We start from the raw sequence: 26,157 nt of genomic DNA, 5'->3' as shown, positions 1-26,157 counted from the left end.
GCAATCTTTTGGTAAAGTTACTTTTGAAAATGACAAAGAAGGCCGGGTGTGGTGGCTTATGCCTATAATCCCAGCACTTTGGGAGGCCAGGACGGGCGGATCACCTGAGGTCAGGAGTTCAAGAGCATCCTGGCCAACATGGTGAAACCCCATCTCTACTAAAAATACAAAATAAGCCGGGTGTGGTGGCACGCACCTGTAATCCCAGCTACTCGGGAGGCTGATACAGGAGAAACACTTGAACCCGGGATGTGGGGTTTCAGTGAGCCGAGATCGCACCCTTGCACTCCAGCCTGGTCAACAAGAGCAAAAATCCATCTCAAAAAAAAAAGAAAAAAAATAAGGAAGGAAAAGAGTCTCAGTGTTATATTTGATATATTTCCATCTACATTTAAAGTTGGGCCAAGTCAACTACATCTTGGGAATACAAGCTCATGAAGACTTAAAAGTTTGACTTTTTGTGAGTTCTCAATGCTGACACTAAAACTCTTCGATGCTAGTAAATTGTATTTACTAATAAGCACAACATTTTAGCTAAAGAGATCTGGAAGACACTTTGAGTATCTGTCAATGTTTATCAACTAGTTGCTAATGGACTATGGCCACCTGAGTCCACCTCATCACCTCATCAGTTTGTTGGAGAAGGCAAGAAATATACTCTACTTTCTTCAGCTTTTTTTTTTTTTTTTTTTTTTTTTTTTTGAGATGGAGTTTCGCTGTTGCCAGACTGGAGTGCCATGGCGCGATCTCGGCTCAATGCAACCTCCACTTCCTGGGTTCAAGCAATTCTCCCACCTCAGCCTCCCGAGTAGCTGGGACTACAGGCCCACACCACCACGCCCAGCTAATTTTTGTATTTTTAGTAGAGACGGGGTTTCACTGTGTTGTCCAGGATGGTCTTGATCTCTTGACCTCGGGATCCACCCGCCTCAGCTTCCCAAAGTGCTGGGATTACAGGCGTGAGCCACGGCACCAGGCCAGGAATTTCTTTCTTAATTCTGAGAGCTAGCATACACTTCAATATAAGGTAGATTTGCGACCAAGCACGGTGGTTCATGACTGTAATCCCAGCACTTTGGTAGGCCTAGGCAGGCAGATTGCTTGAGCCCAAGAGTTCAAGACCAGCCTGGGCAACATGGCGAAACCCCATCTCTACAATCCTACTACTAATCGGGAGGCTGAGGTGGGAGGATTTTTTGAGCCTTGGAGGCAGAGGCTGCAGTGAGCCATGGTTATGCCACTGTACTCCAGCCTGGGTGACAGAGCAATACCCTGTCTCAGATATATGCAGACAGGGTAGATTTATCAATCTATATTGAAGATGAGTAAAGTCTGACCCCTGCCTTCAAAAACTTTATTATAGTAATCTCATCTCTGACTGGATTTTAGAATCAAAAGAAACACAGGTATCAATTCCCTGCGATTTGCTTTTAGCAGCGTGGGCCTGGGCACTGCTTTATAGTTTTAAAGACACATAAGCTAATACAGAAACATAAGACAGAATATGTTGAGTATATGAAGATGTTTGAGAAAGAATTTGAAAAGGCTTAAGGAATGTCAGTGGAACTGGACATGACAGGATAGGGGATACTTATACAAGCAGAGTTGAGGTTATGATAAACCTGGAAAAGGAGGCTGGAGCCAGAGAACAGAAGGCCTTAAGCCTAATTAAGGAATTTCTACCTAATTTTATATAATGAGGAGCCATTGGATATTTTGAAGCATAGAAAGAGGTATGTGACACAAATGATACCTTAGAATTTTTCACTGGGTAGCAGGAGACAAGATCAAAGGGGAGAGACCGAAGACTGAAAGTAAAATCGGTTAGGAGGGATTTCTGAACTCTAAATGATCTACCATTAAATCTAAATCACTCTAGATTGCAGAGGGAATGGAAAGGAAGAAAAAAAACTTTCATGAGGTTTAATTGTCAGAATTTACTAACTGATTGGATCAGGAGGTAGCAAACGAGAGAGAGAAAAATCAAAGATGACTCAGGCTGTGAGGTAGAGCAGCTAAGAGAATGCTGTGACCATTTGTAGAAGTGAAGAGCTCAGTAGAAGAGCCTACCTGGAGGGTAGGCTCACCAGTTACCTCTGGACTGATTGCAGAAATGGAATATTATGACAGTGTATTCCCCATCCCAACACCTTACCACCACACACAACAGTCCTAAGGGCTGAGAAACCAGAGGTATCAGAGTATATGACAGAAGCAAAATTGTTAGCAAAATGTTATTTCTAGTTCACCTCCATTTTTTAATTCACTACTTTCAAATACTGTTTTACTAGGCTTTCTTTCAACTCCTACTTCATATTACTATTGCTACGGATTGATTTTATTCCTTATATGTGAATTAGCAGTAACTGAATTTTTGTACTCTGAGCAGTGTAAAGGAGAGTCCCAGGGAATTCTCTAGAGGCAGAATGAATTGATAAATGCAGTCAGGAAGGGTTAAATTCATCCTTCTGACTCCCCATAACTCATTCTCTACATATCAGCCAGTGCACTCTTAAAATGCTAGTCCGTTTATATTTCTCCCTTGATTAAAACCCTGTAAACAGATCTTCCAATGAACTTGGAATAAAAGCCTTCAGTATGACTTGCAAGATCTCACATGGCCTGGAGAATGCACATCTCTCTGAATCATCTGACACCACTTTCCCCTCACCCACCATGTTCCAAGTCACACTAACCTTTGGAGTTCCTCAACAATGACAACTTCTTTCCTCCTTAGAGCCCCTGCACTTGTTCTTCCACAACTCTGCCTAAAGCAGTCTGACCACAGACTTTCACCTGGCTCCTTGTTGCCATTCAGGTCTTAGGTCAAAAGTGTTCTTCACCCAGTTGAAACCGATGGCCTTCTTTCTCCTTCCCACCTCATCCTCCCCTTCATTCTCTTCACATCCCCTATTGGGTTTTCTTCTTAGTACTTCTAACTCTGAAGTTTGCATGTTCATTGGTTTACTTTTTACTTGTTGTCATGTTCCACTATCAAGTGTGCAGAGCCCTTATATTCCCTGCTCACCACTGCACCCCCAGCACCAAGAAGCAGTGCCTGGCATACAATGAATGCATGTACAAATTAGTCAGTCACAGGAATTCTGAGAAAAATCTCTCTCCACACAATATATCCTTTATAATAGAATTCACAATTGAGAAAGGAGGAGGGCCACAGAAGATTTGGATATTTGAACTAGTAAATTCACATTTGTTTTGTTTTGCTTTGAAATGAGAGCATTTTGCAATTCATTCTGTCTTATTCTTCCCTGTGCTAACTTCTCTCTCTCTGTCTCTCTCTCTCTCTCTCTCTGTCTCTCTCTCTCTCTCTCTCCCCTGACCCCTCTCCCTAACCCCCCCCCCCCGCCCCCGTCTTGTCTCTCAAGCTGGCAGCAATTGGTACCCAGCTAAGCAGAGAGGGGAAGCTGGGAGGAAAAGCCTGACAAGATATCTGTAAAGTTGTACCAGCCCTTTTCAACAGTGTTATTTTACAGTGAAGGAACTTGGGGCCCAGTAAAGCTCTTTGCTAAGTGTGTTGGGACTATTAGAAACTTGTCATTAGGGAAGTAACTACTTTGTGATTCTTTGCATTCCCTTGTTTACTTCTATGCTAACTTACAATCCTTTAGTAAAGTTACTTTTGAAAATGACAAAGGGAAACTGGAAAGGGAAGCTTTTGCCCATGCTTGAGCTGAAGTTTTATGGGAAACAATGTAACCCTGGAGGCAAGACCTTGTGGCAACTGTGAGAGGAGTATGTGAGATAAGACAAGAGTAAAAACCAAATAAAACATTTCTATAACAGCTGTCTAGATTTGATAGGCAATCGAAGTAACAAAAATGCATCCATTTTTTATTGTCTAGGAGAAAGTTGATTAGAGAAGCCAGCCAAGGTTCAAAGTCAGAGACCCACAGCAAGGCAGGCTGTCTACTGCACCTCAAGAAGAAATTTACGGCCTGGCATGGTGGCTCATGCCTATAATCCCAGTGCTTTGGGAGGTTGAGGTGGGTGGATCACCTCAGCTCAGGAGTTCAGACCAGCCTGGCCAACATGGAGAAACCCTGTCTCTACTAAAAATACAAAAATTAGCCAGGCATGGTGGTGCACACCTGTAGTCCCAACTGCTTGGGAGGCTGAGGCAGGAGGATTGCTTGGACCTCGAAGGTCGAGGCTGCAGTGAGCTAAGATCATACCATTGCACTCCAACCTGGGTGACAAAGCAAGATCCTGTCTTAAAGGGGAAAAAAAGGAATAAGTTTACTTCCCAAAGTTATTTCCTGGGCTCAAACGATTCTCCCACCTCAGCCTCCAAGTAGCTGGGACTACAGGTGCATGCCACCGCGCCTAGCTAATTTTTTTGTATTTTTGTTAGAGACGGCATTTTGTTATGTTGCCCAGTCTGGCCTCCAACTCCTGAGTTCAGGATATTCGCCCCACCTCAGCCTCTCCAAGTGCTGAGATTACAGGCCCCGCACCCGGCTTCCCTGAGTCTTAAACTGCCCCAAGTTCCACTGTGCCCCCACCATGCCCTCTAGTACCACCCCCACGCTTCACCAGATGAGAAGAACTTGGCAGAAAAGGAGCTAGAGGAAAGGATAGGTTGTGCCAGAAGCCGCAAATGACCGAAAAGTCTCCACTGCTGATTATGTGTCTTTCTTTTAGCCTGTCTATTATCTCTGGTCAAACTTGATTTCTTGCCTTTACAGTCTCAACACAGTCTCAACTTTAAAGGGCTTGCAACTGTATTAGCAATGGAAAGAGACTTGCTTGTATCTTACGCAGGTAATTCAACAAGGCATTATAACATGTTTTCTGAGCTGCACTTGGCATTTTCCTTACACAATCTTGGTACACACCCCACCACGCCCCATTCACTACTCCCTGTGTGGTAGGCTCATACTTGTACCTTCTAACTGGGAGGATTTCCATTAGAAGCCCTTCTCTGTGCAAATATTAGTAACTGTGTATTTCATTTTTTCAAAAAGGATATTGTTCTTAGAAGCTCTAGAATTCATTTTTAAATGAATTTTAGTAGTTATATTTTATTTCTTTTTAGAAGGCACATTATTTTTCGGCGCTCTGATATTTCTCTGATTCTTTATAGCTTTCTAAAAATAACTGCTGGTAAGCTCGTAAGTTCATTAGTTAATCCCAATGGGACTCAATAATGCATATTACAGACCTCCTGATTTTTATATATTAGATTTTCTCAAGAATTCCCTTACCTGTTATTATCAACATAGCTATATTGACAGGGTCTTCATTACTTCCTAATTGCCCATACTTCTTTCTTTTGTTAAAGATCAATTTTTAAAATCAAGCCTTGTCATTTTGAAAATATCATAGACATATTATCCTGTTAATATTAATGTGTTTCATATCTTTCTAGTTTCCTGCCTCCTTATCATGGTAATTTACAAAGTTTATTCATTACCTTTTTCTTTAAAAATGTATTCTTTTGTGGGGGGCAGGGTGAGAGGGTAAGGGCACATGTTTGTGTTTTTTCTCCCTGGAACAAAGACACAAAAAATGATCTTTCATATTCAAAGGTGAACAATTGATATTCCCTATTCTAAGCCAGACCCTAGGATGTAAATTATGTGTAGATTGTTAAAATTACAGGCATACCTTCTTTTATGGAGCTTCACTTTATCACCCTGCAGATACTGCATTTTTTTACAAATTGAAGATTTACAGCAACCCTGTGTCAAGCAAGCCTGTTACCGCCCTTTCAAAAAAAAAAATCAGCATGTGCTCACTTTGTGTCTCTATGTCACATTTTTTTGAATTCTAGCACTATTCAGACCTTTTCTTTATTTTTATATCTGTTATGATTATGTGATCTTTGATGTTAATAATATAACTATTTGGGGGCACTAAGAATCATGCCCATAGTAGAGGGCAAAGTTAATTGATAATTGTAGTGTATACTCTGACTACTCCTGGACTGGCCACTCCGCTGTCTCTTACCCTCTCCTCAGGCCTCCCTATTCCATGAGACACAATATTGAAATTAGGCCAATTAATAACCCTACAATGGCCTCTAAGTGTACAAGTGAAAGGAAGAGTCTCACATCTCTGTACTTCCCATCTAAAGATCAAAATGATTAAGCTTAGTGAAGAAGGCGTGTCAGAAGCCAAGACAGGCTGAAAGCTAGGCCTCTTGCAAAACAGTTGGCCAAGTTGTGAATACAATGAAAAAGTTTTTGAAGGAAATTAAAAGTGCTACTCCAGTGAACACATGAATGATAAGAAAGCAAAATAATCTTATTGCTGATCTGCAGAAAGTTTGAGTAGTCTGGATAGATCAAACAAGCCATAACATTCCATTAGGCCAAAGCTTAATCCAGAGCAAGACCCTAACTTTCTTTAATTCTGTGAAGGCTGAGAGAGATGAGGAAACTGCAGAAGAAAAGTTGAAAGCTAGAAGAGGTTGGTTCATGAGATTTAAGGAAAGAAGCCATCTCCAGAACATAAAAGTGCAAGGTGAAGCAGCAAGTACTGCTGTATAAGCTATAGCAAGTTATCCAGAAGATCTAGCTAAGACCATTGATGAAGGTGGCTGCACTAAACAACAGATTTTCAATGTAGATGAAACAGTCATCTATTGGAAGAAGATGCCATCTAGGACTATCACAGCTAGAGAGGATAAGTCAATGCCTGGCTTCAAAGCTTCAAAGGACAAAGAGAGGGTAACTCTCTTGTTGGGGGCTAATGAAGCTGATGACTTTAAGTTGAAGCCAATACTGATTTACCACTTTAAAAATCCTAGGGCCTTAAAAATTATGCTACAATGGCTGGGTGCTGTGGCTCACATCTGTAATCCCAGCACTTTGGGAGGCCAAGGTGGGCAGATCATGAAGTCAAGAGATCGAGACCATCTTGGTCAACATGGTGAAACCCTGTCTCTACTAAAAATACAAAAATTAGCCAGGCGTGGTGGCACATGCCTGTAGTCCCAGCTGCTCGGGAGGCTGAGGCAGGAGAACCACTTGAATTCAGGAGGTGGAGGTTGCAGTGAGCCAAGACTGTACCATTGCACTCCAGCCTGGGCGACAGAGCAAGGCTCCGTCTCAAAAAAAAAAAAAAAATATGCTACATCTACTATGCCTGCCCTCTGTAAGTGGAACAACAGAGTCTGGATGACAGCACATTTGTTTACAGCATAGGTTAATGAATATTGTAAGCCCACTGTTGAAACCTACTGCTCAGAAAAAAAAGAATCCTTCCATATCACTCCTTGACAGTACACTTGGTTACCCAAGAGTTCTGATGGAGATGTACAAGAAAATTCATGTTGTTTTCATTCCTGCTAACACAACATTCATTCTGCAGCCTATGGACCAAGGAGTAGTTTCAACTTCAAGTCTCATTATTTAAGAAATACATTTTGTGGCCGTGCGTGGTGGCTTATGCCTATAATCCCAGCACTTTGGGAAACCAAGGCGGGCAGAGCACAAGGTCAGGAGTTCAAGACCAGTCTGACCAACATGGTGAAACCCTGTCTCTAAAAACACAAAAATTAGCTGGGCATGGTGATGCGTGCCTATAATCCCAGCTACTCCGGAGGCTGAGGCAGGAGAATGGCTTGAACCTGGAAGGTGGACGTTGCAGCGAGCCGAATTTGCGCCACTGCACTCCAGCAATAGGTGACACAGCGAGACTCCGTCTCAAAAAAAAAAAAAAAAAAACATTTTGTGAAGCTACAGCTGCCAGAGATAGTGATTCCTCTGATCAATTGAGAGCTTTCTGGAAAAGATTCACTGTTCTAGCTTCCATTAAGAACGTTTGTGATTCATGGGAGGAGGTCAGAATATCAATAAGAACAAAAGTTTGGAAGAAGTTGATTCCAGCATTCATGGATGAACCTCTTTGAGGGATTCAAGATTCAGTAAACGAAGTAAACTGCAGATGTGGCAGAAATAGCAAAAGAACCAGAATTAGAAGTGGAGTCTGAAGATGTGGCTGAATTGCTGCAATCTCATGATCAAACATTAAGAGATGAGGAGTTATTTCTTATGGACGAGCAAAGAATGTGGTTTCTTGAGATGGAATGTACTCCTGGTGAAGGTGCTGTAAACATTGTTGAAATGACAACAAAGAATTTTGAATATTGCATAAACTTAGTTGATAAAACAGTGACAAGGTTTGAAAGGATTGACTCCAATTTTGAAAGTTCTACTGTGGGTAAAATGCTGTCAAACAACATTACATGCTACAGAGAAATCTTTCAGGAAAGGAAGGGTCAATCAATGCAGCAAACTACGTAATTATCTTATTTTAAGAAATTACCACAACCACCTTGATCTTTAGCAGTCACCACTCTGATCAGTCAGCAGCCATCAACATGGAGGCAAGACCCTCCACCACAAAAATAATTGCAACTTGCTAAAAACTCAGATGATTATTAGCATTTTTAGCAATTAAGCATGTTTTAATTAAGGTACATACAATGTCTTTTTAGACATAATGCTTTTGCACACTTAGTAGACTGAAGCATAGTGTAAGCATAACTTTTATATCCACTGTGAAACCAAAAAATGTGTGATTCACCTAATTACACTGTTCACTCTATTGGGGTGGTCTGTAACCAAACCCACAATGCCTGTATTCCATGACGTTTTGGTCTATCCATGTAAGATAAAGTGAGTAACAATAATTATAAGAGTGAATGGCAGATGAAGAAATTCTTCTAAATTATCTTTTTGGTGATAAGTTACTCTACACTCAGATTGTTCTTCAGTCTGTTTACTGTTTACCAGTAAACCTTATCTCTGGCAAATCTGATTAGTATGTGTGTGTGCATGTGTGTGTGTGTGATATCATTTGAAGAATGATTATTTGCTTTACCAGAAAATTATTCACTTTATTAAGGGATTCATTGAAAAGGTAAATAATCCATGTCTTCATTTAAAAATAGACTTCATTAACAGGCCTTATATTCCCATGTAACTTTAAGACATCTACTGCATAAAATGACATACAGCTTCAAATAATATACATCTGCTAAAGTAAACATCAGGATTTTGGCTGCCAACTCAGTAGCATATTTTGATATACTTTTTGCCCCTGCCCCCACAAAAATACTTGTAAACACTAAGATCAAGTAAAGAGGAGTGTGGGCAGGGTTGATGTATTAGAAACACTGAATCAGAGTCATTCACAGGCAAAAGTAAGAGGAATAGATAAGACAGAAGATACAGTAATGTTTTCATCTCTCTTGTCCTATTCTTTGCTATTCCACTCTCAGTGTTGTTTTTAACCATTTTTTCTAAATGCTATTACACGAATATAGCCTCCCTCTTTGTCAGTTCTATTACAAGGCACTTTTTCTTAAATATGTAGTCTTTTGGGAAAACCAATGACACGTTTTAGCAATTTGATCTTTCTCATATGATTTCTAGTCTCGTTCTTGATTCTTAAAGTTTCTAATCCTTTTCACCACTTTCTATTTTTACTCCTTTAAAATTTGCTACAGTTCATTTTTTAAAACAAGTGATAAGTCAAGGATATTCAGGGTAGTATTTTCATTGGAAGATCCCTGGCCTTTTAGTCATTTCACAATGAATAACATCATTGACAAATGGCATTTGTGGAAGAAATATAAGAAAAATGAAAAATAGGTATTTTCTGCTCTGTACAAGGATAAAAGAGATAGCTAGAGTAGGGTTCAGATTATTGGAAGAATTAATCTCTAATATAGTAAGAAAGAATTAACCATTCATTTTTATTTAAGCTGACCTTTGATTACCTCCTATTATAAGAAATATTATGCAGTGCTTTTACTGTCCTGAAATAAATTCAATAGATAATATAATCTACCTACTTATAAGATTATTAAATCTTTGTAATGCTCTAGTTAACATATAGAAGGAATAAATGTAATTCATAATAAAAATAATATGGATTTCAATATTTAAAGTGCTCAGGCAAATCTATATGAGAAGACATAATAAAGTAGTCAGATACTTGGTCCTATGCATGGAATCATCATGAATTTGACAGCTGAAGTGCAGGCTGATACAGGTATGCTTATTGGCAACTCCAGTACCATGGGCATGGTGCCATCAGTTATGATATTTTTTTCATAGGGTAAACCACTCTTGGCAAGACTCTGAAAAACAAAATGCACAACCCTTTCAATTTACATGGTAGTGGTATTCTTGGAAAATTCAGTATATATTAAAATCATGCAAAAAGTATTTTAAGATTATCTGTAAAACATATTTAAATTCTAATCCATATAATTATAAACAGGTTTTCAACTACATGAATAGCTGCTGAACATTTGAAAATCATGTGGGATGCAGAACAATTCTATACTGCCTTGCAAATTACAGGATATCCACTATCCCTGACCTTCTCCCAATAAATGCCAATCACACCTTCCAATCGTCTTGACCACCAAAAATATCCCTGCAAATTTCCAAAATGCCTCCAGAGGCCATTGTCATCTCCATTAAGAACCACTGATTGAAACTGAGCAAAGGTATTTTTTTGTAATGAAGCGCTGTGATCCTTTACATTTTACTTTTATACTGAATTGATATTATAGACTAGGAAACTGAATTCACTCCATAGGTGAATTATCTAGTTAGACCAAGCCTGCCACTACAAAATGATACCAAAATCATTCCTTGAGAAGTTGGCAGATATTTAATGTGGAAAAACCTTTTACTCCTTATATTTTGTGAACCTGTCTAAATTAGGAAAATATGGGTTTGAAAACTGGAGACTTGATAAGAATAAAGTGGTGGTAGTGAAAAGACTAGACCTTGACCATAAAACCATGTTTATCTCCTTCAAATAACAAGGCTAGTGCTAAATAAACTAGTCTCCCTGTGACTTCTACATCATTGCATTTTATTAATAAATGACTGCTTTTTTGATTGACCTAAACTTCCACCTTTTATATCCTTTTATGAACAAATAATGTAATGGTCTAGTGTTTCTGTACTGATGGAATAAAAGACACCCCACTTAATGTCCCCTAAAGTGATGTATTTTTTAAGTACTACAAACCTGCTCTCAAAAGTTTCCATTCATTGAACACTGTCATGGATAGAGTTTCATATTCACCTGTAAATATTTTCACTGAACTTCAGAACTAAATTTTTGAAAATGGTCTCCAAACATATTCTTGAAATGTATATATGCAGTCCCAGATAGACATGCAATTATTCAACCTCCAAATGATATTTTAAGTATCATTAAAAATCTACTTCCAAAAATTTAGAAAACATATTTTTATTTTTATTTTATTTTTTTTTTTTTTACTATTTTAAGATTTCCTTCAATACATTCTTTTTTTAATTATTATTATTATACTTTAAGTTCTAGGGTACATGTGCATAATGTGCAGGTTTGTTACATATGTATACTTGTGCCATGTTGGTGTGCTGTACCCATCAACTCGTCAGCACCCATCAACTCGTCATTTACATCAGGTATAACTCCCAATGCAATCCCTCCCCGCTACCCGCTCCCCATAATAGGCCCCGGTGTGTGATGTTCCCCTTCCTGAGTCCAAGTGATCTCATTGTTCAGTTCCCACCTATGAGTGAGAGCATGCGGTGTTTGGTTTTCTGTTCTTGTGATAGTTTGCTGAGAATGATGGTTTCCAGCTGCATCCATGTCCCTACAAAGGACACAAACTCATCCTTTTTTATGGCTGCATAGTATTCCATAGTGTATATGTGCCACATTTTCTTAATCCAGTCTGTCACTGATGGACATTTGGGTTGATTCCAAGTCTTTACTATTGTGAATAGTGCCGCAATAAACATACGTGTGCTTGTGTCTTTATAGCAGTATGATTTATAATCCTTTGGGTATATACCCAGTAATGGGATGGCTCAGTCATATGGTACTTCTAGTTCTAGATCCTTGAGGAATCGCCATACTGTTTTCCATAATGGTTGAACTAGTTTACAATCCCACCAACAGTGTAAAAGTGTTCCTAGAAAACACATTTTTATATTACATATTCATGTTATCATTCCTTAGTTTAGGGAGAATTCTCTCCCTTCCACCCCATTCTCTGTAATTCAGTTGCTAACCTACATTATTACCTTTACTCCTAGCAATTTCCCTTCCTCTGATAGAAGCACACATTCTCATTATTTATACTTTTAAATTACAAGAGTAAATGTTGAGAGCCAGTACAAGTATTCAGTTATCTCAGGGACTCTGGTCTTTTCAGTCCAGGACTAATCAAGCAGAGAGTCATCAAAAGCTAAAACTAAAAAGCTTTTGTAGTGATTTTATCACCAGGGAAATCTGTTCATCCTTCAGAAGGATTGTCACTAGTAAAGAAGAAATAAAGGAGTTAAAATTGCTTCAGACTGTTGACTCCTTAGGTCCCTCTAGATTCATAGATTGAATTGGTTTCAAGGGGTGGGAGGAATTATGAGGGGAATTCCCTGAGAAAGCTTACAAATTGATCCTAGCCTTAGTAACACTAGTAGGTGTAAGTGTGATCACTATGGAGGAAATGCCAAATGTGGCTGGAAGCTTGGGAAATGGGAAGGAAAAGAGACAATTAACACCTTTTTTTTTTTTTTTTTTTTTTGGCTTATTGTATTTGGGGGTGGGTGTTGCCATGTAGTATGCATCTGAGAATGGTCTTTCAAAAGGAATTACAATTGATTGTAAAATGTCTTACCATTATAAGTGCAACTGTGTAGTTATTACTGAAGTGAAACTAGGGTTGCAAACACTATAGAGACAATCCCACCTTCCTATTAACAATGAATTTTGCCCAAAATGAGTAAGCAAATACAGAAATGACCTCATTTTTAGTCTGAATACAGTAGCTTTGGCGGATATGACTTTAATACTGGGTCTTAGTTTCAAATTCAGGTTCATGAGGCCCATCTGCAGAGGAAAAGAGGAGAGAGAGAATCCTTGGGAGGGCACTGATAGAGAGAGAGGGGTTCTCTAGTAGGGCCAGCTCCCACAGCTAAGTCAGGAACAGACTGTAGCTTTCTGCTCTCTGGCCGACAGCAGCCATAGCATCCTTATTGTTGTAACTCCTAGATTGTGATACTGTCACAAAACTGTTGCTAGGCAACAAATGTGGTTACCAGGTCTCAGCGAATAGCTGAAGGGGAAAGCAAAGTGTTGCACCATTGTAGAGTAACCATAGCAATGACCTACTATTACAGACTAAAGAATTATCATTAACAATGTTAAAGTATCAGACTGAGGCCCTGAATCCGGAGACTTCCAAGCGGTATCTCTCTGCATAATTGCGTGATCTAGGAAGAGATTTCAACTGTTTAAAAGCTATTCCTCTGTGGAAGTCTTTGTAATTAATTTTTAATTTTAAAAAGTGCTCATTTATGAAGCCACTCGTAAAATGCTACATAAGCCATCACAGGGAGTCAAAAATAGATAAATGTATTTCCTCATCTGTTCTTATGCCTGCATCCGTGTTATCTGCTGCCTGTGTTAAACTGAAGGTCGATTTTATTTGAAAACATGCTGTACATTAGTTTTACATCGAAACCACAGAGAGAAGCTGTAGTAAAATAAAATAACCCCATAAATTGACAACTAACCTGCATTTTCTTTTTTTTTTTTTTGGGGAATAGTCACCGCTCTATGCGCCCAGGCTGGAGGCAGTGGCGGATCTCCAGCTCACTGCAAGCTCACGCTCCAGGTTCCGCGCCATTCTCCACCTCAGCCTCAGTAGCTGGGACTACAGGCGCCCGCCACCTCGCCCGGCTAGTTTTTTGTATTTTTAGTAGAGGCCCGGGGTTTCACCGTGTTGGCCAGGATGGTCTCAAATCTCCTGACCACCGTGATCCGCCCGTCTAGAAGCGCCCCAAAGTGCTGGGATTACAGGCTTGAGCCACCGCGCCCGGCCTAACCTGCATTTTCTAAGTTGAATTCCTCCTGACAAAATGGGAGGCCTAGATGCTCTTTTAGTAGTCACTGCTTTGAAACCTTTTTTTTTAGCTGTTCTAAATTTGCCCCTTAAAATCTGTAAAAATGTCGCCCGCCAGGACACTTCAAGGCATAATCCCTTTTGAATGTGGTCCTTCATTAAGCGTCCCGTATGATTTGGTCCCAGTGACCTAGCTGAGGTAATCGTGTCTAACAGCACAGCTTCCGGGAGAGGCAAGAAAAATCCTTCCCCACCCCGCCCCCAACCCCCTTGGGAGGCAAGAAAACAGGCGCTGTGGGGTGGATGGCAGCCGATCCCGCGCGCAGGGAAAACCAATCCCCGCGCGCGCCGAGTCTCGGGGAGGTGGGTGGTTTCCTGGAGGGAGAGGGAGTGGCCCTTCCCGCCCAACACTTCCATTGGCTCGGAGAGGCGGAGGCCTCGGGCGTCCAGCCGCGCCTCGAGCGACCCCGGGACAGATGCGGGCCGCGTCCCCGCGTCAGGAGAGGGATGGAGACTTAGGCCGGAGACGCCCCGATGCCGCAGATAGCTAAGTCTGAGTTCCTCTGAGCCGGGGGCACAAGTGACCCTGCAGCCCCAGGTGTGCCCTGAGAGGCGGCGGCGCGCGCCCCCGAGGGGGCGGGGCCCTGGCTGAGAGGCGGGGCCCAGACTGAGAGGCGGGGTGCGGGCGGCTGGGGTGGGCGGGAGGGACTGGGCGGGGTGGTAGCGAGCCCGAGCTAGGCCTGGCCCTCGCCGCCCTCACCGCGCCCGGCACCGCGGGGCCACCTGGTAACCGAATGTGTGGTTCTTTGCAGGCACCGACCGTCACGAGCTAACTTCCTGGAAGAGCTTCCCGTCTATTTTCAAATTCTTTACCGAAGCCTCAGAAGCCAAGATCAGCTCCCTGAAGCCGGCTGTGACACGCCGCTCGCACCGCATCAAGCACGAAGAGCTGTAAGAGGAGCGAGCGCGACTGGGGAGGCCGCCCTGGCGCACGCACCCGCACCCTCCTCACTGCTTGTGTCGTCGAGCAGACTCCCAGCCCCTCATTAGATTGTTTTCTTCCCAGAGCACAGGGTCGTGATATGTACATCTAAATAGCGTTTTGCATTATTTCTAGATGAGTGCAACTGTCAAAGCAATATGGGTTCACTGGTCGTGCTTCCTGCGGGCTGAGCGCTGCCCGTCAGCGCTCAGATTAAGGCTGACAGCGCCCTGCCTGGCGTGGCTGTCGCGGCTCTAATTGCCCTGACCGAGCCCGCGCGGGCGCTGCAGGGCGGGCGGCGTCGGCATGGTCCTAGCGCCCGCTGCAGCGCAGCCGCTGCTGCTTCCACCTCCTTAATCATGTCCATCTTTCCCCGCTCTCAACTGGAACAAACTTTTATTCCCGACTTCAAATTTCCATTTTAACTAGGTTTTTCCCTGAGGACATCTTATTACCCACCTTTTTTTTTTTTTTTTTAGGAAGTTCCACACACATGTTCCAAGCCAATTTCAAATTCAGAACAGTACCATGTAGTTTGGGGAGTGCAAATTGTTCTGTCCCTGTTTTCATTTCGGGACCAGAAAAAAAAAAAAAAAGGAAAACTTTGCATAAAAATCTATAAAGTACTGAATCCGCATTACTGCTGAAAATCTTTTTGCCAGCTGTTTGTGAGAGTTTACACAAGTCTCTGATTTCAGAAGAGACTGTTAAAACCAAAACAATGATGGGCAGCTCTTTTAAGTGTAGGTGTAAAAGGTCCCATTTTCAATGAAATTTCCAACTGTTATCACTAGAATTGACTTTACTTTTTAAATATATAATGTGTACTGAGTGGCATTGTAATTTAGATATAACACACTTAAATTTTGCTTTTTAAATCTCTCTGTGGAGAAAGATTGTTGTTGTTAACCCTTTCCAGAATGATCTATTCTGAGCTTTCTTGGAGTTAGGCACTTCTAGGGAGAGAATTTTTTTATTGTCATCAGGAAACTAAACCTATGTGCTCTGCAGCCTTTTTCTTCTGAAAGGCTAAGTGGGGCTAAAATTATCCTTTTAGTTTTCTGCTTTAACAGTAAGAGAAGGACTTGGTGTGAAAGAATTTCTTCTGTCAGTCCAGTGGTATAATTTTTAGCACTCTGCTTCCTCTGTAGGGTTTAGCCCTACAGTTTGAACAATTAAGTATTTTAATCCAGCTAAGATGTGGCCAACACTGTGAAATACAGGAGATATTAAGGTTTTGCTGACTTTTAGATTAAAATCTTAAATTTTCATATTATTTTTTAATTACTTGACAAGTTTAATTACCTAGTAAAGATTGTTTCTAATAGATGAGAACATGAATTTAATAGTTTTCATCCTTTTTTAAAGTGTATACAACAATTAATATGCCTGCCTTATTTCAGGACATGAGAAAATGTACCCAAAATGACTTAGAACTGTCTAATGCCTCAGAAAAGTAACTTAAAATCAACCACTTCGTGCTTAAATGTTTTTATATTATGAACCGATTTCAACAAGTTTTAAAGCTGTTAATATCTCATTGCTGTGTTTGACATACAAGTACATTCATTAGTTCTATAGTTTTAATGATGACAAATTAAAGTGATCTTTCTTCAGTGGTCAGGTATGCATATATTTTGGTGTTACTTAAGCAAAATCAACTATATGGGAGGAAAAATCAAAATGGCATTTTATTCAGCTACTGGATGGCTTAAAATGAGTAAACCCCAACAACATCAAGCACATTTGTCTGTGATATTGACCCTTTTTATCCAATCTTTACTACTTTAGAAGTACTGGTGAACTCTGTAAAATAATGGTATCTTCCAGTGAGAGATTCAAGAATAGATGTGAATTGAATATATTTTTCAAGGTATTATAAATTGTGTCGTGTTTTCAGTATATGAAAATGTTGACAGGAAACAATTTTATAGCATTTATAAAAAACCAACACTTCTGCAATGCTAAATTTGTGAAGCTTCTGCACCTGAATTAGAGCAAAATAAATATGCTCAGTTTATAAACCACATCACTCCTTATCCTTCTCTTAAATCATCTCTCCTCTTTTTAAACCTTTACTTATAACTAGAATAAATCACTATTTAATTGCCTCTAATACTTTAAAACTACTGGATGGTTAGGCCTTGTTTAACTATCTATAGAGAGCTATTTGCAAACTTAAGTTGTGTAAATGTAATTTCTACTTGTGAATCTGAGCTGTAGCAGCCCAGAGGGAGCTAGGCAAACTTCCAGACCACCAACTGATAAGTGATCATATCCTTTGTAATGCAGGATTTTTAACCTGTTGATTATGGGTTTGTTGATATAAATGTAATAATGTTCACCTCGATTTTCCTGGAGTGACAACCAGCAGTTGGTAGTAGCCCACCTGCATGAGTGCCGCCAGTGTTAACAATATCTTTGCTCTGATCTTCTTCTCCCCCATTTTTGTTTCCTCAAACAGGTTTTTAGGAGAGTGGAGATTTAAAGTCAGGATGTGGACTTTTTATTTTAATTATATACTTAATTCTTAGAACAAGTAGAATGGGAAAGGAGTGACCGATAAATCTAAGATTCAAAATAGTCCTGTCGAAACTTAAAGGCCAGATTATTGCTTTAGAGCTTTCTGTAGGTACCTAGCCATCCAGTCGTTAAACATTTTCATGGATATTTGAAAAGAAGACCATGTACTTGTAATAACTGTTCTTTTCTGCCTTTTGCTTTGACCTTGATTGCATTATTATTGTTTATTCAAAGAATAAAAAGGAAAGCACAAGCTTTTCCTGTATATTTCCATTTCCATTTTAAAATAAAAACAATTTTCCCAACAACAGCGGTGTTATTATTCTTGCTCAGAAGAATTCTTGCTTATTCACCAATTGCATAGAGATTTTTTAAAGCAAAAACATAAAAGGAAGGATGAGACAGCATCCATCAATATTTTAAACCTTATGGCTACTTTTTATTTCTATTAGTATTGCTGTGAGGTAATATTCTAACTTCAGTTGAGTCACTATTTGGCTTGCACCTTTTACAAAGCTAACATTTATAAGACAGTTGTTTTTAATATCTAAAATATCTCCTTAGCAAGGAAATCTGAACGACCTATCATTAAACTGTTGTTTATAAAATAAACTTGAATATGCCATAAATAAATGTGTTTTCCAAGAGGAGTCTGGTGAGATTAAGTTGCCTCCAAGTTTGTGTATATAGGTTCTTCATGTACTGTGTTCGATCTGAAAATAACTTACATTTCTTTTACAGCTTTCTTAAAACCTTTAGCCCCTTTTAGAGATAACATGTTAACTATATTATCCATGCTAATAAGTTAGATTTTGTTTGTTTCTCTGGATTATCTGCGGTTCCAATCCAAACACATGTGTGTCTCTTGTTATAATCATATTTTTTACTGTAAACTGACAGGTTCCTGTTGGTGTCTGTAATCCTAATTCGTTTAAGAAAGAGTACTACTACAGAAAGTGTAAAAATTTCTCAAAAACTTTCCACATGCCTCTGTGGAGAAAAAAAGTCTTTAAATAAATGTGAGACACTCTCATCTTTGAAATATGGGTGGCAAAAAGGGGGATGATGGTAGTGGTTATTTTATTATTACTTATTAGTGGCTGTAATAATATAAAATAAAAGACTCCAGGAGGTACTCCCTTTCAAAAATTGAATACTTTCCTTCCTTCCTTGTATAGAATGACTGAGTGGGAGTCTCTTGAATTGTTCGTCTTCCTTTTATCTAATATTCTATTAATCTCCAAAAAGATCAGTTTGAGTCTGGGAAAGGGTTTTTAATCAACGCTTCACAGAGCTTAAAGCTACCCTACCTAAAGCATCAGCTTTGTTAGGCGGTTTTAGATTTAAAGCATTGCAACTGTCATGCACTGTACTAAGTAAAGAATGTACACCAAGTGGAAGATGTTGAAAAGAGGGAAATAGCACAAAGTCGATTAACGGAGATTCGAGAATAGAAGTAGCCATCAAAGCATTCCAGCATTTATCCCAAAATCTAAAAAAGCAACAATGATAGTTTTAAACCACACACTTAGGAGGGATGAATGTTGATTTAATTGATTCATTTGGATCGATGTTTTTAAAGTTTCACACCACTGATCTTTCATGTAGTGATGTCTTTAGCAGTCAGTGGTCTGACATGAGCCTTCTCAGATTTCATCAGTGGGACTCTCCATGACATCTAAAATTATGCAACAGCCTGTGCAATGGTAACTTTAGAATTGGGAGACCTTGATTCCAAAGAGCATGATTAGATTGAAGAACTTTGTTAATTCCCAGCACAAAGGTTTTAGAGAAGTAATAACTGTAAAATGAACTGCAAAGGTTAAAATCACGAAATGTTAAATAGTTGGCTTTAATTGCTAGATAGGAGAAAGTCATCCTGAAAGTTTGACCATGAAGTGGATACCACCCAGTGACCAGTATTTTCCCCTGGAATATAAAAAGCTTGACAGTGGAAGTTTGACTTAGTCCCTGAGGCCTTCTAAGCAATTTTTCCCAGTCCTTCGCCTTGAGATTTGTGAAAAACCTTTCACTATATCCTTTGTATTGTTGGAGTTGAGTTCTGTTTGAAACAGACATGAAACATGTTTCTAGAAAGAAATCTAGAGAAGTCCTGCATCTTTCCTTTTAGATCATTCATCTTTCTCTTCCTTGGCTATTACCTCGGGTAATATGGAGAACTGTCACAGGTAAAATAATGTTGAAGTGTACTTTGTGGTCAGCCTGCAATACCAATACAAAGAATCTGAAATGAAAAGACAACCAACACCCCAAGAATGCTATGTCTCTTTTTAAAGTTTACAATTTGAATAATGAATTTGGATAGAAACTTGGCAGGAAAACAAACCATGGCACCCTCACATCACCAACCATTTTCACTTTTCTGTCCAATTTCAGAGTGCATGTGTTTGTGAGTATTTCACTAGATCAGTGACAGCTCTTTATTTGCATAATTATATGCTCTGGTCTGAAGAGAAAACTAACCCCCAAATTTCATGGGTCACCAAACTGCAACAATCAATGTTTTATCACGTATGCTAAGCAAAATCTAAGAAGCTATATGAAGTTTCTTGGGGAGTTTTTACTCCTCAGAAAATTAAAGGTTTTTCTCTCCTGAATAGATTCAAAATCTTTCCAAGGTCTTTGTAACTGAATTCTGTTTGAAGGCAAAACTAGAGATTAACATGTAGATCTGGATCGTAGACTCACTAGCATTACTTCAAAGTGGCTTAAGAAGAGCAGCATTTTGGGTGCACTAAACTTTTAAATTCTAAGCACTGTCCTTCATGCTCTGAGGAAAAAAATCACTGGTCAAATTATGATTAGCCAAAATGAAGCTCGATTAACTACAAGTGAGTATAAAGTTTATTTTCTTCTTTAGAATAACTCAAGATTTAAAAAAAGAAAGAGCTACCTAATTGAAAATATATATATATGTCTCATACACACGTATTCATCCATGAAATACATGTGCCCATTCCTGTCCGTTTCACCTGAAATACACAGACAACATATACAATATGTCTATGTCTTTTCAATGCCTATAATATAGTAGATGTTCTGTATATGTTGGTTACCATGAATGTTTGTACACTTCTGTTAAATAAATTTTTCATCTTCAAATCTGCAAGGCATTGGAATAAATATTTCAATGCTTCAAGTTCACTGAACCTGTAAATTATCTGTATGTAATGTGCATTTGTGTGTAAGTTTGGCTTTATTTCATTAAACAAAAATTTTATTTAAACTGTTGGTATCTTTACTTTGTAGGCAGTCTGCCAAATTTGAAATACTATAAGGGATAAAGACACATGCAGAGAGAGACTTTTTATGGAGTTATTAAAATCCTGGAAAATATATCTTTACCTAGATTATTAAGGAGTATACTAGGTGCATGATTTAATTCTGCAAAAGGCCTTAGATATGAATTTCATTTCAGAGCATGTAATACAGTGCCTTTTATTTGAAGTGATCTGTCAGTTTCTTATCAGGCAGTTTACTGTCATCAACAAAAACATCAGGAAAAAAGAAACATTTAAGGGAAAAATTTTTCCCTTAAAGAATTGCATAGTTTTGAAGTATTTTATTCTCTATCTAAAGAAAGATGAGAGGACTTTAGGTCAGGCATCAGAAATTTCCTAAAATGTTCTTATTCTTTCAAGTGAAAAAGAAACCAGATCTCCCAATTTTTTAACTACGGTTGAATTCCAAACGAAAGACATTTACCTGCTCTTGAACCTAAAAAATGCAAACCTCTGCTTGCCATGGAACACTACTCAGGACCACCACATCTCATGTTGATTACTGTTCTTACTGAAATGTTCAGCAAGTTATAACCCCTCTGCTACCCCTCCCCCCATCATCTACCTCCCCAGAAATTGCTGTTTTGACTGAAGATCTTGGATTTCTCTAGGTGAAAATTCCTCAAAATTGAATCTGTAAAAACAAATAAATCCAAATTTAGCATTTTTATCAAAATGGAATTTGTAAGCAAATAAGTCAAAATATAAGGTTAGGGTTAGGAACTATGTGTCTCTGAGTTAAATTAAATACATTTTATTTTTTGCATGATATAAATCCTTCTAAGGAAAATAATACACAATATTTAGACCTGTTTATTATTTTCTCTTTATTTGACCTCTGTGGGAACATTGCTTAGAGTGTCAGATAGGGCTCTCAGTTTTCCACTCTGCCAAAGATGCAGAAAAATTTGTTGTTTCCCACTGAATTCCACACATGAGGGGATTGACCCTGTAGCAATAAGGCCTAGGTTTTCTCTTTTTATCCTTTTCATTTATTTTTGTTCACATGCCACCAAATCCCATTGTGTCTGAAAAAGGTGCCTCTGATCCAGTTCGTCTTCATGTACCTCCAAATAATTTTTCAAAGGTTTATTTTATTTTTTTATCCATAATTAAATAAATGGCTTTTTTCCAATAAATGTTCACACCTTCTCTACGTACTTGGATAATCAGGATTTATCAACTGAAGAAATATTGATGGTTTGTTGTGGTGGTTTTGTTGGTTCCTCCCCTCCCCACTCCCCATTTTTGCTTTTGCTTTGCATCAGTAAATTACTTAATATCATCCTCTGGAGTAACCACCTCTAAAAATAACCCTATCACAGAGTGTCACAATTTGGCTTTCATACAGGTTTGAAAAAAACCATTAAAATTGCATTGATCTCACAAATATTGATCTAGTGCTTGATATCAAATATCAGACAAGATGCTGTCAGTTGCTGCTGATTATTGTGTCAGCTGTTTGAATTCACGTCCCTTTCCTTCTTCATTGTCACATGGATTCCAGTTGCGGAGGCTAAGTAAGATTTTCTTGATTGAAACAAGTTCAATTGCTTTCCTGTTTTTCACATTTCTGGTTGAACCAAACATAGTTTAATAGTCTACCTGAAATTTTGGCACGCGGTATGTCTGTACGTGTGTGTAACAAGACTGTGATTCAGTTCCTAGGTTATTTGTCTATTTAGGCTAATCTTGAAATAATTTTAAACTGTACTCTCCTTTATTTCTGATCACCTGTATTTTTAAAAATAAAATTTGTTTTTTTTAAAAAATGCAATTATTAGAGTACCATTTTATAACTCAGAATGAAACCTTAACCATTTCTAATTTATACACACACACACTACAATAGCAAATTGCTCCTTTTATTCTTGCTGACAAAAATATAACTATAGCATTTGGCAGGTATGGAGTTTAGAGAATTATTTAAGTGAAGTTGAATCTATATATATTTAATACTGTCTCAGTAAACTCATGTTATCTAGCAGGTTAAGTTATGCTGTGCTTTTATTTTCCATCAAATCTGGAAATAGCTAATTGCCCCTGCATATGTTTAGAGTTTCAAATCAAGTCTCAAATCATCCTTTTTCTTTCCTCCTTACTCTTTACTTTGTACACCAAGAATTGCTGATTACACCACTTTGAAAAATGGAACACTTTAAAGAAGAAGCTACCAGTTAACACTGCTGTCTAAGCAGTAATGACTGAAATAAGGAATAGAAACCCCATAAAGTACAATTTAAATTGTACAACCACATTTGTATTTTCTACATTCGCAGGGAGAAAAAAAAAAATCTAGCCGCACGAGTTGTTGGTGTACCTTTCCCTTTTATACACTTGAGCTCGGTTTGGGGACAGCAAAGCGAAATGAAGCCGTGCTCTCCCCAGCACCAAGGACAGCGCCCCCCCCCCCCCCCCCCCGCCCCCTTCCCTCTCCCCTTCCTTGGCCAGAACCCCAAAGTTGTGGCCCTCTCCTGGTTCCTCTCTCCGACCACTCCCCCGCCACAGAAAACTGGATCCCGAAATATTAAGATCTGAGCCTAAAGCGACAGTGACTTTAAAGAATATGCAGTTTGTGGGTGAAGAGTCTTGCTTGCTCCAAGCCGGAGTTAGAGCGCCCAGAGTTTACACAGCATTTGCCTGCGAATCTCCTTGAATTTGCATCTAGTCTAAGCTGAAAGCAGCGCCACTCTTGTCACTTCTATGGCAGGGCTCCCCGTCCCCCTTACCCCCGACTTTTCTGTGGCCAACTTTTCGCCACCACCCATAGCTGGCATGAGCTGTACTTGACTGTACTTTAAGAGGTCTGTACTGCAAGCACATTCTTCCCGGGCTCTGGATCTCAATCTCGAGAGATCTGCATTCCAGAAGATCTAAGTCCATACCCGGCCAGCCCTTGGTCCCACGACTCTGCCAGTGGTTGGAGCTGTCTGACTGGCTCGGGTGCGCCCAGGCACTGGTTAATTACCTCCCGGAGAGAGGCGGCTCCGCTGCGGGCGCCCGGCCCGCCGCGCTAAAGAGCCTGACGGCAACTTACTTGACAGCACCAAAAAGGAGACACGTCTGGCTCGGTACCCATCACCTCTTCTCCTACTTGCAGCCCTTAAGTCCAAGCTGTGCTTTTCGGCACATCTCCCTGTTTGGCTCTCTTTTTTGCTGTCGCGTTAAGCAAAGTACAATAAAGGAAGATCAGTTCCGTGTGGTATCTTTTTCATTGCGTGGTCTCCCTAGCAACACTTAAGTTGCCACTCCTAAGACAAGACTACTTTTTTGTAAATTTCAAATTGCACCTTGCTATATTGAAACTCTCCTCACTTGCTGGGTTTTGAGTGAAATCTCTTCCCTCGCACCAGGACCCCATTCTGGTCACCCACTCTTTTGAACTGATGTTGGGGACGAAAATACTAGGTTTAGAGTAGGTGAAACGGCCAAAACCAAATTTCTATTAAATATCAATTGTACTGAAATAACTTCAAACCAACTTGATCCAAACTATGCTGGAAAGAGTCAGGAATAAGTGAAAAGGGAGAGAACCCTAATATCTTAAGTTAACGGGTTTATTACCTATAAAATGCCCTCAATAAATTTATTTGAAAACTGCTTCTGTATAGTAACATGAACTACAATACATTTCAGGATAAATTATTATCTATTTGCCATAATATTGCAAGGAAAATTTTCAGTAAACTAAGGCAAAAATTTAGCTTCAAAACACTTTATTTTTATGTCCCATAAGACATACAAATATTTTATTAACTCCTTGATGGGTTAACAATTTAGTTTGTTTTCTCGGAACAGCCATCATCAACACACTGCTTTCTCACAGCACTACTTGCACAAACTTTTTGTCTTTTTGTATTCTGCAAAGTAACTGCTGAGTTCTCCTCAAATATTTTTCCCCCGTAGTTTGGTCATTTTTTCCATCTCAAGAGTCATTTTGCCCAAATGCTAAGATAAATCCATGCTACTAGAGAAACTCAGCCATGCTGGAAACTAAACTAGCAACACGACCCTCCCACGAAAACGGGGAAAAACTCACGTTAGCTAACGCAGTTTGGCATCTGAAGTGTGCAGCGTAGCAAAGACCTGTTGAATAATAGTGACTTGAAGACTCGAATATTCTAGACTAGGATCCATCTCCCACTATCTAAACCTGCAACTGAAATATCTACATAATGTTTACATATCTTTGGCCAGAACCCTTTTGGGGAGCTTCCATGAGCTGAGTTTCCTTCCATCTTTGGATAAATTCGTTCTAGCCTTCCGGAGTTCGGGAGCAAGCAAAGGGAATCAGGTGCAGAGAAGGACATGAGGTTTTCCTCTGTAGGGCTACGGGAGTTGTGGAGATTTGGGGTGGAATGGACAGCCCTTATTGAACTCCTGAGTGCCTAAGGTTTACTCTCTCAGTCTGGGTTTTGGGAATCGCTTTCTTTCACGAGGGATTTCCTTTATGATTTGGAGGAAAGGAGTAGTTAAGATCTGCATTTCATTAATCAAGAAAGTCTTACTTTTTTTAAAAAAAGTATACTCCTAATCCAGTTTCAGAATGACTTTTCTGGATTATTGTAAGTACGTCAGAAACTCCCAGACCTGAGTAGAAATTTCAGAACCACTTTTGCCAGAGAAAAATGTGAAGAAAAGAAGCATGGGAAACTCATTTTCTTTATAATAAATCAGAACATTGAGGATACTGATCAGGTCCCCCTGAGAGGAGCATCTTCAGTGATGTTTGCTCGCCATCTGTGTGTGTTCAGTGAAACTTTAAACCATTTTACAGCATAGATGACTATTTTTTTCCTTATTATCCAAGCGTTTGTTTTAATTCCAACCCTACTATTCCATAGGATTGCTGCTGTTGAATCCATTTTTTCCCCTTCAAAGTCTTTTAAAATAAGTTTCCTTATCTCTTGCCCATTTGTCAATGTCAAATATACACTGCCTATTTAGTTAAAGAAAAGTGTGTATTTCATATGTTATAAAAGAACAGCTTCTTTATTTGGTTTCTTGGAAATCAATAATCTCTTAAACGTTTGCCAAGACCCCTTGGGGAAGGGAGAGATGTAAACAATAACTACCAAACTTCAACATGACAATATCGGTTAAAATCTGCAGGATGATCATTCGAATGCGAAGAGGTAAAGGGGGATGACTTCAAACTCCCGCGATTAAGGAAGAAGGGACCCCAGGTGTCTGATGCCTGGCTCCATCCTCTGCAACTTGCAAGGGAGTTACCTTGGAAAGTGGGGAGTTAATTCTAAACCTCTTTACCAGGCATTTTAGTAGCCACACTGGTCTTCAAATAATTTAATTGGGAGGTGGCTGGATGACCACAGAGAGGTTGCAAAAGATAGTTACCCCCATTAAAAGAAATACCATGATTTCAGTCTTTCCTGACATAATTAAAGGCTTTGGTAACACTCCTTTATTTTGCCTCATGCTGTGAAAAAAATCACTTACTT

The 26,157-nt window shown here is 39.4% G+C and overlaps 1 protein-coding gene across 3 annotated transcripts in view; it reads left to right on the top strand.

Annotated features, from left to right (window-relative positions):
* FAM172A (family with sequence similarity 172 member A) overlaps positions 1 to 20,643 on the top strand; it is a 484,753-nt gene extending 464,110 nt beyond the window's left edge. For 2 of the 3 annotated variants that reach the window (XM_003899922.5, XM_009208776.4), the window contains one exon: positions 14,704 to 18,414. In XM_003899922.5, coding sequence (XP_003899971.1) covers positions 14,704 to 14,846 — 143 coding nt within the window. In that variant the 3' untranslated portion in view covers positions 14,847 to 18,414. Of the gene's footprint in view, positions 1 to 14,703 lie in introns of all 3 variants that reach the window. The other variant, XM_003899921.5, reaches the window with a different exon arrangement.
* The last annotated feature ends 5,514 nt before the right edge of the window (positions 20,644 to 26,157 follow it).

Source organism: Papio anubis, chromosome 5 (genome assembly GCF_008728515.1).
Source record: "Papio anubis isolate 15944 chromosome 5, Panubis1.0, whole genome shotgun sequence".
NCBI classification, from domain to species: Eukaryota; Metazoa; Chordata; class Mammalia; order Primates; family Cercopithecidae; genus Papio; species Papio anubis.
This window is presented reverse-complemented; position numbering and strand designations above follow the sequence as displayed.